Source organism: Panthera pardus, unplaced genomic scaffold (assembly GCF_024362965.1).
Source record: "Panthera pardus isolate Hobbes unplaced genomic scaffold, ASM2436296v1 HiC_scaffold_1, whole genome shotgun sequence".
Classification (NCBI taxonomy): domain Eukaryota; kingdom Metazoa; phylum Chordata; class Mammalia; order Carnivora; family Felidae; genus Panthera; species Panthera pardus.
In genome coordinates this window covers 23,907,062-23,922,171 of record NW_026526654.1, presented here as the reverse complement: position 1 = coordinate 23,922,171, position 15,110 = coordinate 23,907,062, and the positions used below count along the sequence as shown (strand labels likewise).

Here is a 15,110-nt window from a genome sequence, read left to right as displayed (position 1 = left end):
CTGAATTTCTTCTGAAAATGAAAATAATCGGAAGTCCTTTATCCTGCTACCACCAACTAAATCTACCCTTCTGCAGCCATGCTCATATATTCTGCCTTCTCTCCAGTAAAAATGGATGAATGGTTCCTTTTCTTACAACCAACTGTAAACACCTGTCCAGGGGATCCCAGCACCTCTTATCTACTCAAGAACTCTGCTTCTTCTCTGCTCTCCTCCCTATCCTCCTTTCTCATTGTTTGGATGGACTGTCTCCATTAGCATACAAAAAGTAACATCTTGCAAATTTAGAAAGTCTTGACGCCAAGTCCTTTTCTGGCTACAAAATATTTCTCTGTTCATGGGAAAATAAAGTTTTTTGAAAGAGCTACTTATACTCACTATCTCTAGTTCCTGATTTCCCATTCTCTTTTCCATCAAGTTTACTTTTATACCCACTACTCCACTGAAACTATTTTCATCAAAGTCACCAATGACCACCTTAACAAGTAAATGGTCAATTATGAAGCCTAATTTCAGGAACATCTGCACAGTTGATCATTCTGTCCTTGAAATACTTTCTCCAACTGACTTTCAAGATACCATATTCTCCTGGTTATCTTCTTAGCTTATGGCTGTTCCATCTGTCTCCTTTGCTGGATCATCCCTTTCTTGCATACCTCTATATGTTGGAATATTCCAGAGCTCTATTTTTTAGCCCCTCTTCCCTCACCCAACTAATTTCTGAGGTATCTCACCCAGTTTCTTGGTTTTAAATGATATATAATGTTGGTAACTCTCGAAGTGATGTACTCTAAAAATACCCTGATAACCCTGAGTTGATTTGAATACTCATTAACTCAACTGTCAACTCAACATCTCCCCCTGAATGTCCAACAGACATCTCCAACTTAACATGTACAGACTTAACGCTTGATCCTCTATGTGTCCAAATCTTCTCTTCATCTAGACTTTCCCATCTCAAAAAAAGGCACCACCATTAATTCTAGCTGCTCAAGCTAATATGTAAGGATGTTACCTTCACATATCATATACAATTGATCAGCTAATTCTGATTGTAACGAAAATGTACCAATCACCTCACCATTCCCGCCACTACTACCTAGTCCAAGATACCATTATGTCTTGTCTAGATTACTGCAAAAACATTCCAATTGTTCATCCTATATCCACTCTTGTCTGCCTACTACAAAATTTCACATGGCATCCAGAGTCACCTTTTAAGGGTTATTCACCTCTTCAAGATTCCTCAGTGGTTTCCCATCATACTCAGGAAAGACTTCAGTTCCTTACCATGGCCTACAGATTCCTGAAATATCTGGGTTATGTTTCTGACCTCAGCTCCTACTACTCTCCACATCACGCTCCCTATTTTGCTCATGATGATCTTCTGCCTGTACCTCAAACCTGGAAAGACGGTCTCTGCGTCAGTCCTTTAGACTTACTGTGTTCCCGGATCTGGTACATTCTTCTCGCAAATTTTCTCATTACATTCAGACCTCTGCTCAAACATAAGCTCTTTAAGAAATGCCTTCCCTGACCACTTCAGCTAAAAGAGCATCCCTCAAACTATCTACCCTCTCATTTCTTTGTATTTTTCCAGTACCATTTAGTTTGTCTGCCTTTCCCACCACCGTGGAAGCTCCACAGGAGCACGGACTCAACATTATCTGCCTTGTCCACGAGTATACCTCCCTTGTATGGCAGACAATCAATTGATATTTTTGAGTGGATTAACGGATCTTCTTTCTTGAGGATCATCTTCCATCTTTAGAATTTCCCTCATACTGGACCCTTCAGTGAACTACCTGAGTATGACTTACATAGCCTTGAACTCTCGATCTTCACATACAAGTCCTAACTAGAATGCTATCAACTTCAAGGATCATACAGTAGTAGCAGAAATACATGAAATTTGGTTGGCTAAGTGCCTTGATGCAAAGTCACATCACTGTCTTTTCCCATTGAAGGAATGTTTATTATCCCCAATTGATTATACTTATTTATTGACATTTTTCAGTAGCATGACCACATTGGCTTATACATTCTAAAAATGCAACAGATACTTCTTACTCCAAACAAATAGCCACTGACCTCAGTAAGGAATGTGTGAATTTTTTCTCCAGAGTAAATAGCTGTAGCAGTTTCTTCCTTCGCCAGTTTCCTGAGAAAGTTTTTCAAAAAGCTGTTTTTCTGTGTAAGAAAAGCTGCCAAAATTCCTCTAGAAATAGCGGTGTTTTCTTCATTTATTTTCGATGTAGGATTATAAATAACTCCCAACCGACTATGAACACTTGTTTTCTGCAAAACACATTTATGGGTGGAAAAGATCGGTATCTCACATATCATTTTACAGCCGAACTTTTCTCTTTCCATTCGAGCTTGTTCACTTTAACACACAGCAGCCCTCACTGCAGAGGTCTTTCTATGTGGATGGTACTGAACGTGTACCTACTGACATAGCCAGAAAACAGTCATTTTAGGAACTCTGACTGCTTCACCTCTTTGTATAACGAGTCTTTTAGGAGATACTTTAACCACTTTTTGTATATGAAATAACACATATAAAACAATACACGAAACAAAAATGTAGAATTCGGTGTGTTAACCCATAAAACTATAACCCAGGTCGAGAAACAGAGCATTGCCAGCAACCCAAAGACGTCTCTCAGACACCCTGCCAATGACTACACCTTTCCACTTTTCTAAAAACAACCACGATCCTGTTACTTATTTGTAGGATCATTCTTGCTTCTTCTTCTGGTTTATCACCTAAGTTTTATCATGAAACATTTAACCTATTTTGAGCTTCATATAATCATACAGTATATATTCTTTCCTGCCTTGTTTCCACTCAACATAATGGTTGTGAGATTCATCAACACTGTTTGTGTATCTTTAGTTGCTTTATTTTTTAGGACTGCATAGATTTCCACTGTACGAATATACTCTTTTATACATTCTATTGATGCTGGACATCGAAATTTTTTTTCAGGTTGGTAGTGTACAAACAGAGCATGAAGCATACATCATCACTCATGAACATGCGGAAGCTGAATCTAATTAAGTCAGACATAGCTTCCAGTGTAGAGGAGATATAAGGGCTAAGGGATAAGTTAAAAATACTGTAAGGAAAAAAAAATCAGTGAAATTTGTAAGGTGGGATTTTTCTAAAAGGCAACCAGCTTGGTCTCTTTAAAAAGTCAATAGACAAAATGTGGATGGGACTGTTCTATAATAAAAGAAACTAATGAAACGTAACAATGAAACACGTTTAGATCCTAGCTTGAAAAAAGAAAAGACATCTTTGTGCGAACAATTTATTTTTTTTTTATTTTTATTTTTTTTTTTTAAATTTTTTTTTTCAACGTTTTTTTATTTATTTTTGGGACAGAGAGAGACAGAGCATGAACAGGGGAGGGGCAGAGAGAGAGGGAGACACAGAATCGGAAACAGGCTCCAGGCTCCGAGCCATCGGCCCAGAGCCTGACGCGGGGCTCGAACTCACGGACCGCGAGATCGTGACCTGGCTGAAGTCGGAGGCTTAACCGACTGCGCCACCCAGGCGCCCCTGTGCGAACAATTTAATGCAGGCTTAGTACTAGCAATGGGATAGTGGTATTGCAGTTATGTAAAATATCCTAATTCTTAGAAAATGCATATTAAAATACTAAGGGATGACGTATGCTGATTTCTGTGACTTACTTTAAAATGTATGTACTTTAAAATATACGCTGATTTCTGTGACTTACTTTAAAATGCAGACTATTCTGCCCTTCCTCCCCACTAACAACAGATAATCAGATAAAACAAATATGGCAAGATGTTAAAATTATAGAATCTAGGTATTAGGTATATAAGTGTTCATTATGTTAGTCTCTTAAAGTTTGTGTAGCTATGAAAAGAAAACATGGTCTCCAAAAAACAGACTCAGAGAGAGATAAGGAGAGACCCCATGAGAGAAAGGCAAAAGTTAAAAGCAAGCTGGCTGAAATGAAAATGAGAGAGGCTCAAAATATAATACTGGAAAGAATAAAAATAAGAATTGATACCGCAGATAATTCAATTAATGAACCAGATCAAGAGTTAGCAAATGACAGCCTGTGGGTGAAATCCCATCTGGAGCGTGTTTTTACATGGTCCTCCAGGCAAAAAAACGTCAGGTGGAATGAGAGATCGGCCATGGGTTTAACAGAAAGAGAGACTCAGAGAAGGAGAGAGATGAAAAGAGCTGTCCTGGGGGGCGCCTGGGTGGCTCAGTCGGTTAAGCGTCCGACTTCGGCTCAGGTCACGATCTCGCGGTCCGTGAGTTCGAGCCCCGCGTCAGGCTCTGGGCTGATGGCTCAGAGCCTGGAGCCTGCTTCCGGTTCTGTGTCTCCCTCTCTCTCTGCCCCTCCCCCGTTCATGCTCTGTCTCTCTCTGTCTCAAAAATAAATAAACGTTAAAAAAAAAAAAAATTAAAAAAAAAAAAAAAAAAAAAAAAAGAGCTGTCCTGGGATCACACTCATCCCTGAGGTTCCGGAAAACTGCATCTGTGTTACAGTGGCCCCCCTCAGGGTAATGAGAATGGGACAGGGGGCACACTGAAGGCATTCCCTAAACAAATACTGCTAAATAAAAAGGTACTCTGACCCAGGGGCAACTGCTAGGAAGTCAAGTTTAAAAATAATATTAAAGTCCTTCTCGGCAGTCTGGAAGACCAAGCCAAAGGTTGAATCTTCTCAGGAGTCATCAGGGAAATTCCAAGATACTATTCCACTGTGAATGTGGGGCAAAATCATAAAATCTCTAACCTGGAAAGCAGCCTTTAAGTCAAGCAGACATCCAACAGTAAAGCGTGAACATCTAACTGCCTGGGGGTATTTAAGTATAAACTTTGAACACTAATTGGCTTTTGCTGACTCAGAGGCAGTCTTCAGGAAACCAAGATCAAAGATAAAAACAAGGGAAAAAGTCTGAGCAGGAACATCAGAGAAAAACAATGAGAGGGAGATAGACTAGAGAGAGAGTTCAGTCATATCACTAAACAAACAAATGACCAAACAGTCCAGGTGATGAAGTGGTATGGGATCCAAATGTGCTCCAGTGTATTATCTAAAATGTTTGGTTTTCAGTAAAAGATTATGAGATATGCAGTGAAAGAGGACAGTATGATTCATACTAAGGAAAAATACCAAGCATCAGAAACTATCTTTGAGGGACCTTAGATGATGGACTTAACAGACATACACGTATCTTCAAAGAACTAAAGAAAACCATGCTTAAAGAGTTAAAGGAAGGTACAACAACTTATTACACTGATGATAATAACAAAGCAATAGAAATTATAAAGAAGAACCAAATGGAAACTCTGGAATTGGAAAGTACAATCACTGAAATGAAAAATTCACTAGTAGGGTTCAATAGATTTGACTTGGCAGAAGGATCACTGAATTTAAAGATAAATCAACAGAGCTATAGTCTGAAAAATAGAATGTAAAAAGAACTAAAATGATCAGATTCTTAGAGAAATGTGGGACACCATTAAACATACCAATATGTGCATGATGGGAGAGCCACATACATTGGAACTACTGGGAAAAGGCAATCTGTCAGCCTCGCAAAGAACACGCTACCAAAAATTCTTGAGAAGAGACAGAAGGCAGAGGTGATGTACTCCATAGACCTCAAACACCCCTTTTTGAATGTGCTGGTCTGCAGGGCTTGAATGAAGCCAGAATGTGTTCTGAGACTGCCTAACATGACATGAAAATTCTCCCAATTGATGTTATTATGTTTCGTCTAAAATGTATTAACTAAGCGTCCGACTTCGGCCAGGTCACGATCTCGCGGTCCGTGAGTTCGAGCCCCGCGTCGGGCTCTGGGCTGATGGCTCGGAGCCTGGAGCCTGTTTCCGATTCTGTGTCTCCCTCTCTCTCTCTGCCCCTCCCCCGTTCATGCTCTGTCTCTCTCTGTCCCAAAAATAAATTAAAAAAACGTTGAAAAAAAAAAAATTAAAAAAAAAAAAATGTATTAACTATTCTTGATGCGGTAGTGCCCCTCCAAGATGGCCCCCGATGATCCCTACTTCTTTATACTTGTGCTTCCATATTGTTCCTCCTCATACTGGATAGGAGCGATCTGTGTCATCAATAGGATATTAGGGAAGTACAGTGTGTGACTTTTGAGGCCAGATCATAAAACACACTGTGGCTTCTGTCTCTTTAGCACTCACTCTGGGGAAAGCCAGCTGTCACGTTGTGCGGACACTTAGCAATGCTAAAATGGGGTCTATGTGGCAACGGAATGAGATGTTCCGTGAAGAGCCAGTGACAAACTGAGTCCCCCTGCCAGCAGCCATGCAAGCCCTCTTAGCAGCTGATGGCTCTGGTTCCAGTCAAGCCTTCAGACAACTGCTGCCAGAGTCCTGACTGCACCCTCACAAGAAACCCTGAGCCACAGCCACTTGGCCAAGTCACTCTTGAATTCTTAAACCCCAGACACTCTAAGAAAACGTTTATTGTTTTTAAACCATTAAGTTATGGGGTAATTTGTTATCAGCACTAAATTTACACTTAGCTAATGCAAAACAAACAATTTCATAAAATACTTTGAGTTACGGTTTGTAGGTGTTTTTAATCTAGACAAACTTTTATGCTCCCTTAGAAATATGGAAGGTTATAGAAGAGTATTTTTAAAAAATGTTTATTTACCTTAATGAGAGAGAGTGTGAGTGGGGGAGGGACAGAGAGAGAGAGAGGTGGGGATAGGGGGTCCAGAGGAGGCTCTGTGCTGATAGCAGCCAGCCCGTGCGGGGCTCCAGCGCACAAACCAGATCACGACCTGAGCCAAAGTTGGATACTCAACTGACTGAGCCACCCAGGCGCCCCATAAAAGAGTATTTTTAAATAAATATAGAAATGTATACTATCGAAGTATATTGGTTTGTAATTCTCTAATAACAAAAAAAATTAAGGTTGACTTAAGGCTTAAAATACTCTTCAGTGAAAATTTATTTTCTTTTTCTTAAATATTCAGAGAAAGAAAGTGCTGCCTGACTATGTGATGGAAAACCACTCTTACAAACTGCTTTTGGTAAAAACTAGATTTGGTGTCACTGATGTAATGGTAGGGTCTGGACCATTCACTCTGTTTTAACAGCCTATTTATAACTACTATGTCTTAGTTCCAGCTGCTACAACAAAGTACCCATAGACAGGGTGGTTTATAAACAACTGAAATGTACTTCCTACAGTTCTGGAGACTGGGAATCTAAGAGCAGGGTGCCAGCACGGTCAGGTTCTGGTGAGGACCCTCTTCTGGGCTGCAGACTACGGATCTGTCCATGTATCTACACATGATGGACAGAGGGTGAAGTAGGCTCTCTGACCTCTTCTTACAAGGGCACTGATCCCATTCATCACCCAATTCCTTCCTAAAGGTCGCACCTCCAAATGCCACTGCACTACAGATTAGATTTGAACATCTGAATTTTATGGGAGACACAAACATTCAGTGCATACACATTGCAGACAAGTATATGTCTAATAGCAAGGGCAAGCAGGGAACACACAGGTCTGAATCATGGACGACTTGCAGGGTTTTCTTTTCCTGGTCAAATCTGCCTATTGTACATGGAGACTGAATTTGAGTTCCCGTTTTCGCCTCCTTATCAACAAGCTGAAGGACTTAAAACATTAACATGGAGGAGAATAAGATTTAATGCACGTTCTTCATTTGGCTTTCTCAAAATTAACAACAAATTATAAAATTTTTGTGGTAAGAGTATCTAAATACTTACCATGTGCTTTAATGCATTAAAAAGTAGTTTTCGCCCAGATGGTTTGTCAAAATCAGCAATAATCCAGAGAGTAACTGAAGAAATTACATCATCATCTGAAAGTATCAAATAGTTTAGTCAAGCTGCCTCTTTATAAAATTAAACTAAAAGCAGGGGACATTTCCAGCTAACAAAATACATTAAAAAGTATTAAGCTAATTTTTTGAAAATAAGAAAATATTGCTAAAGATTACACACACACACACACACACACTGACAGGCATATAAAAACACTAGAAGAGTGCTATATAAGCTTTAAATAAACTCGGATACCAAAAAGTAAGAATAGTCTCTAAGGGACATACCTGTGGAATACTTTTATTAGTAGACAAAAGTTGTATTATACTTATGTTTTCGGAATTGGCAAGCAAAATGGTCTTCCAGCTATAGCTATATATTTTTTTTAAATTGAGAATTATACCCCACATAGATGTAAAACTAGATACAATAAAGCTTATTAATAGATACTAAAAACAGCAATATTAGCTTACAATTCATTTATTCCCAAACCTCTATTATTAACTTGGTCTAATTCACATTACCTGTGCCATCAACATTAATACAATTCTATTTTTCAGAAAAATTTGAAAATTTGGAAACCACAAGGAGAAACAATTTTTAGTTCTGAAGTCACAGTTAAATGGGTTTAATTTCATCTAGGCTCTGTATGCATCACCTGTACACTTGTCTAGCCATCATTAAAACCTACACAAAAGCTAGTCCTTTAGATCACATAACCTACTTGAAACAATTATAAAACGTTTGCCAGACCAAAAACTTACCCCTGAATAGATGTGAGGCCACCATTACTACCACACTCAGTGATATCTAACTATACGAAAACTATAACAGAAAGAGGGCTGACATTGAATTCACATTGAAGCAATTTAAGTGTGAGGCAGTAGCAGCACATTCTTTTCAAAGAAGAAAGGTAAAGAATTCTAATGCCTTCTTAAGGTCGGCACTTTCACCATCATAGTTAGTAAACTGAGAACTATTTCAAAGTGCTAAGTAAATTTCTCACAACTCCATCAGTTCTTTACACGTTTATATAAATGCCAAGCAAAAGGAAATCGGGTGTTTCCCAGTTAACATTCTTTTAAATTGCTAGAGATTTAAGCAAAGGGCATTAATTATAGGCTAACTTATTCTGATGCCCAGAGGGAATTTTTGAAATACACCTCAGAACCTGAAAAATAGACTTCTCCTATTTTTATTCCTTGTTTCTGTTTCCTTTTCCCTTCCCTTGTCACAGTCAGGACCTTATTCTGCCATAACATAGAACTGCATTGTATTTTATTATTTGTTGGACTTCTTGGAGACAGACCACTTTATGAACATAAAATCTGGGATCTGTTAGGAAGTAATTCTGGGGCCATCTGATCCAATCTTGACTCCATGGCATTCTAAAAAACTGGCTGGGTGGCCTCTGCTTAAAACTCTCTCTATAAAAATATACCCCTTACTATGAAGTTCATTTTATCTTTAGATCACTCTCATACACTGAGACAAAACTCAGTCTTCTTTTATCTTTCACATATTGGCTTTCATTTTTCTCTCTAGAGCAAAGATCATCAAATAAAACAAAGCAAAACTGAACCAGCTGAACTCCAACTATCCTTGTCTATTTCGAATAGGTCACTGTACTCTAACAAGGCTTGGCTCCACCATCAACTTCCCTGTCCAGGCTAAATGCATATTTCCCAGTACATTCCTGTATAGGTCTCCCTTCTTTTCTTATAATCCCCAATGTAAGCAAAAATCCAGAAGTTTAATCAGAGGGTAGAACTACTTCTCCTCTGATCTGGGAATTATACTCTTATTCATGCGTTATAAGACACGAGGTTACAGTCTGGAAAGTCTTTTATCGCTTTCTTAAAAAGGTGAAAAGTGGAACAGCTTGCTTTAAGAAAAGGCAAAAAACCAAGATGAGCCCCTGAACATATAACTAGGGTAGAAGGTATTTTCCCAGCACAATCCTTGTATCCTAACAAACTACAAACTCTGAAATTGAAAACCAGACCTCTAGTCAAATGGCAACATACAAATTCATTATGCAAACACCTCACTAAAATTGCAAATTTTGCTACTTTAGGAATAAAGTCAGGAAAATAAAATATGCTCATTACCTTCTTGGGTTAAATAATACATGTTCTTTGCTATTACAGCACTCTTATCTTGCGAATCCAAGAAAAAGAACGTAGAGAAATCTTCAACATCAGCAGTTACTGAAAATTTTCATATTAAATGTTAAATAACCACTTAATAAAACACGCAAAACTCAGTAAGCATTGTAGAAAGTATATGGATCATTTTACCTGATGTGGATATTAAATTAAGGTACTGCCATTTAGCATGCAAAATCAAAGGATTTATACGGGGTACAACATTATTCTTATCCATAAGGAAATCAACTGCATTTGTTCGATCATTTAATGTGCCCTGAAACAACAAAAATATTACTTAGGTAACACAGATAATTTATAGGCATATGTTCTAAAGTTATGCACAGAATATACTTAAAAGCTAATCTAAAAAAATAAATAAATAATTTAGGCAATTAGGATTCATACAATAAACTTTACAACAAATATTCCTGTAAATACCTGAATTTTTTTCCAATTAAGCATTTCTGATGTAATTATGCACAGATCAACTTAGTTAATTACTTTTAAATTCATTACTAAGTGATCAGGATGGAAACTTTTGCTACAGAAAGTTGTTTTAATGCAAAAAATCATTTATAAAAATATCATCTATCATGTACTTCCTCATAAATGCTTGCCTACCATAAAAACGTCCCTCTGTAAATGTACCGTCGCGTCCATCATTCTGCGAAGAACAGCCATTTCTAGTTCTTTCATACTGAGCTCTTCAAGCTTAAAGCGTTCTCCGTTATAAAGAGCTTGAGGCAAAGGACCCAGGCCAGTCATCTTATAAAAGCTTGCTCCCACCTATTTAGTTCAAAAATATCAAAGTTAAACTGAAAAATGTCTGTCTGGAAAAGAAATGCATACGTAAAAGAAGGGACGGGCATTGGCGCATTTTGATACGCCACAGGAAAAAAAGGTTAATTGTGCTAATTTCATTTGTCCTTTCCAAACATTATTTAAAGCAAAGTAATCTACCTATGGAGCAAGAATCAGGAAGCTTTTCCTGTAAAGGGCCAGCTAGCACACATCGCAGCCTCTGTGGGCCATCCAGTCACTGTCTCCACTACTCAGCTCTGATGCTGTAGTGTAGCAGGGGTATACACCGATGCAGGGATGTGGGGCTACCTCCCAAGAAAACTGTATATATAAAAGAGGCAGTGGGAGGGCAGGATGTGCTGACCCCTGTGCACAGTATAACATTAAAAAACATACCATTTATCTGGATCAGGGATTCATTCATCTCTGCATTCATTTGTTTCATTAACAATTTTTGAATTCATGCCATCAGCATTAAACAAGATGCTGTGAATACAAAGCTGAAAGTCGGCCCTCAAGGGATTCACACAGACAGGGCCAAAACAGAGGCACATGCGGCAGCCAGGAAGAAAACTCGAGGATGGAGAGGAGGGGGTCAGAGAAGCCTCTGGGAAGGGGTGACAGGGAAAGTCTTAAAGGGTGAGTAACATTTGCTGGGAAGATAAAGTGGGAGAAGTGCATGTGAAGACAGGATTGGGGGGAAGAAAACACAGCCTCAGGCAACTGCAAGTAATTTTTTTTTTTTAATATATGAAATTTATTGTCGAATTGGTTTCCATACAACACTCAGTGCTCATATCAAAAGATGCCCTCTTCAATACCCATCACCCCCCTTCCCCTTCCCCTCCCTCCCACCCCCCATAAACCCTCAGTTTGTTCTCAGTTTTTAAGAGTCTCTTATGCTTTGGCTCTCTCCCACTCTAACCTCTTTTTTTTTTTTTTCCTTCCCTTCCCCCATGGGTTTCTGTTAAGTTTCTCAGGATCCACATAAGAGTGAAAACATGGTATCTGTCTTTCTCTGTATGGCTTATTTCACTTAGCATAACACTCTCCAGTTCCATCCACGTTGCTACAAAGGGCCATATTTCATTCTTTCTCATTGCCATGTAGTATTCCATTGTGTATATAAACCACAATTTCTTTATCCATTCATCAGTTGGTGGACATTTAGGCTCTTTCCATAATTTGGCTATTGTTGAGAGTACTGCTATAAACATTGGGGTACAAGTGCCCCTATGCATCAGTACTCCTGTATCCCTTGGGTAAATTCCTAGCAGTGCTACTGCTGGGTCATAGGGTAGGTCTATTTTTAATTTTTTGAGGAACCTCCACACTGTCTTCCAGAGAAGCTACACCAGTTTGCATTCCCACCAACAGTGCAAGAGGGTTCCCGTTTCTCCACATCCTCTCCAGCATCTATAGTCTCCTGATTTGTTCATTTTGGCCACTCTGACTGGTGTGAGGTGATACCTGAGTGTGGTTTTGATTTGTATTTCCCTGATAAGGAGCGACGTTGAGCATCTTTTCATGTGCCTGTTGGCCATCCGGATGTCTTCTTTAGAGAAGTGTCTATTCATGTTTTCTGCCCATTTCTTCACTGGATTATTTGTTTTTTGGGTGCAGAGTTTGGTGAGCTCTTTATAGATTTTGGATACTAGCCCTTTATCTGATATGTCATTTGCAAATATCTTTTCCCATTCCATTGGTTGCCTTTTAGTTTTGTTGATTATTTCCTTTGTTTGCAGAAGCTTTTTATCTTCATGAGGTCCCAGTAGTTCATTTTTGCTTTTAATTCCCTTGCCTTTGGGGACGTGTCAAGAAATTGCTACGTCTGAGGTCAGAGAGGTCTTTTCCTGCTTTCTCCTCTAGGGTTTTGATGGTTTCCTGTCTCACATTCAGGTCCTTTTTCCATTTTGAGTTTATTTTTGTGAATGGTGTGAGAAAGTGGTCTAGTTTCAACCTTCTGCATGTTGCTGTTCAGTTTTCCCAGCACCATTTGTTAAAGAGACTGTCTTTTTTCCACTGGATGTTCTTTCCTGCTTTGTCAAAGATTAGTTGGCCATACGTTTGTGGGTCTAGTTCTGGGGTTTCTATTCTACTCCATTGGTCTATGTGTCTGTTTTTGTGCCAATACCATGCTGTCTTGATGATTACAGCTTTGTTGTAGAGGCTAAAGTCTGGGATTGTGATGCCTCCCACTTTGGTCTTCAAAATTACTTTGGCTATTCGGGGCCTTTTGTAGTTCCATATGAATTTCAGGATTGCTTGTTCTAGCTTCGAGAAGAATGTTGGTGCAATTTTGATTGGGATTGCATTGAATGTGTAGATAGCTTTGGGTAGTATTGACATTTTGACAATATTTATTCTTCCAACCCATGAGCATGGAATGTTTTTCCATTTCTTTATCTTCAATTTCCTTCATAAACTTTCTATAGTTTTCAGTATACAGATCTTTTACATCTTTGGTTAGGTTTATTCCTAGGTATTTTATGCTTCTTGGTGCAATTGTGAATGGGATCAGTTTATCTGTCTTTCTGTTGCTTCATTATTAGTGTATAAGAATGCAACTGATTTCTGTACATTGATTTTGTATCTTGCAACTTTGCTGAATTCATGTATCAGTTCTAGCAGACTTTTGGTGGAGTCTATTGGATTTTCCATGTATAATATCATGTCATCTACAAAAAGTGAAAGCTTAACTTCATCTTGCCAATTTTGATGCCTTTGATTTCCTTTTGTTGTCTGATTGCTGATGCTAGAACTTCCAACATTTTGTTAAACAACAGCAGTGAGAGTGGACATCCCTGTCGTGTTCCTGATCTCAGGGAAAAAGCTCTCAGTTTTTCCCCATTGAGGATGATGTTAGCTGTGGGCTTTTCATAAATGGCTTTTATGATATTTAAGTATGTTCCTTCTATCCCCACTTTCTCAAGGGTTTTTATTAAGAAAGGATGCTGAATTTTGTCAAATGCTTTTTCTGCATCAATTGATAGGATCATATGGTTCTTTTATTAATGTGATGTATCATGTTGATTGATTTACGAATGTTGAACCAGCCCTGCATCCCAGGAATGAATCCCACTTGATCATGGTGAATAATTCTTTTTATATGCTGTTGAATTTGATTTGCTAGTATCTTATTGAGAATTTTTGCATCCATATTCATCAGGGATATTGGCCTGTAGTTCTCTTTACTGGGTCTCTGTCTGGTTTAGGAATCAAAGTAATACTGGCTTCATAGAATGAGTCTGGAAGTTTTCCTTCCCTTTCTATTTTTTGGAATAGCTTGAGAAGGACAGGTATTATCTCTGCTTTAAACATCTGGTAGAACTCCCCTGGGAAGCCATCTGGTCCTGGACTCTTATTTATTGGGAGATTTTTGATAACTGATTCAATTTCTTCGCTGGTTATGGGTCTGCTCAAGCTTTCTACTTCCTCCCGATTGAGTTTTGGAAGCGTGTGGGTGTTTAGGAATTTGTCCATTTCTTCCAGGTTGTCCAGTTTGTTGGCATATAATTTTTCATAGTATTCCCTGATAGCTGCTTGTATCTCTGAGGGATTGGTTGTAATAATTCCACTTTCATTCATGATTTTATCTATTTGGGTCATCTCCCTTATCTTTTTGAGAAGCCTAGCTAGAGGTTTATCAATTTTGTTTATTTTTTCAAAAAACCAACTCTTGGTTTCATTGATTTGCTCTAAAGTTTTTTTTAAATTCTATATTGTTTATTTCTGCTCTGATCTTTATTATTTCTCTTCTTCTACTGGGTTTAGGGTGTCTTTGCTGTTCTGCTTCTATTTCCTTTAGGTGTGCTGTTAGATTTTGTATTTGGGATTTTTCTTGTTTCTTGAGATAGGCCTGGATTGCAATGTATTTTCCTCTCAGGACTGCCTTCGCTGCATCCCAAAGCGTTTGGATTGTTGTATTTTCATTTTTGTTTGTTTCCATATATTTTTTAATTTCTTCTCTAATTGCCTGGTTGACCCATTCATTCTTTAGTAGGGTGTTCTTTAACCTCCATGCTTTTGGAGGTTTTCCAGACTTTTTCCTGTGGTTGATTTCAAGCTTCATAGCATTGTGGTCTGGAAGTATGCATGGTATGATCTCAATTCTTGTATACTTATGAAGGGTTGTTTTGTGACGCAGTATGTGATCTTGGAGAATGTTCCATGTGCACTCGAGAAGAAAGTATATTCTGTTGCTTTGGGTAAGGGGGATCCTGTGAGACAAAGTACCAGAGACATCGCTACAAGCATGAAACCTACAGACATCACAATGACTCTAAACCCATATCTTTCTATAACACTGAATGTAAATGGACTAA

General features: G+C 38.5%; 1 protein-coding gene across 4 annotated transcripts in view; it reads right to left on the bottom strand.

Moving 5' to 3' along the window:
* Positions 1 to 15,110, bottom strand: part of UGGT2 (UDP-glucose glycoprotein glucosyltransferase 2) — a 192,162-nt gene that overhangs the window by 65,055 nt on the left and 111,997 nt on the right. For all 4 annotated transcript variants that reach the window (XM_019444060.2, XM_019444061.2, XM_019444062.2 and 1 more), the window contains 5 exons: positions 10,606 to 10,770; positions 10,135 to 10,258; positions 9,946 to 10,044; positions 7,778 to 7,872; positions 2,092 to 2,298 (listed from right to left, as the gene is read on the bottom strand). In XM_019444060.2, coding sequence (XP_019299605.2) covers positions 2,092 to 2,298; positions 7,778 to 7,872; positions 9,946 to 10,044; positions 10,135 to 10,258; positions 10,606 to 10,770 — 690 coding nt within the window. The remainder of the gene's footprint in view (positions 1 to 2,091; positions 2,299 to 7,777; positions 7,873 to 9,945; positions 10,045 to 10,134; positions 10,259 to 10,605; positions 10,771 to 15,110) is intronic.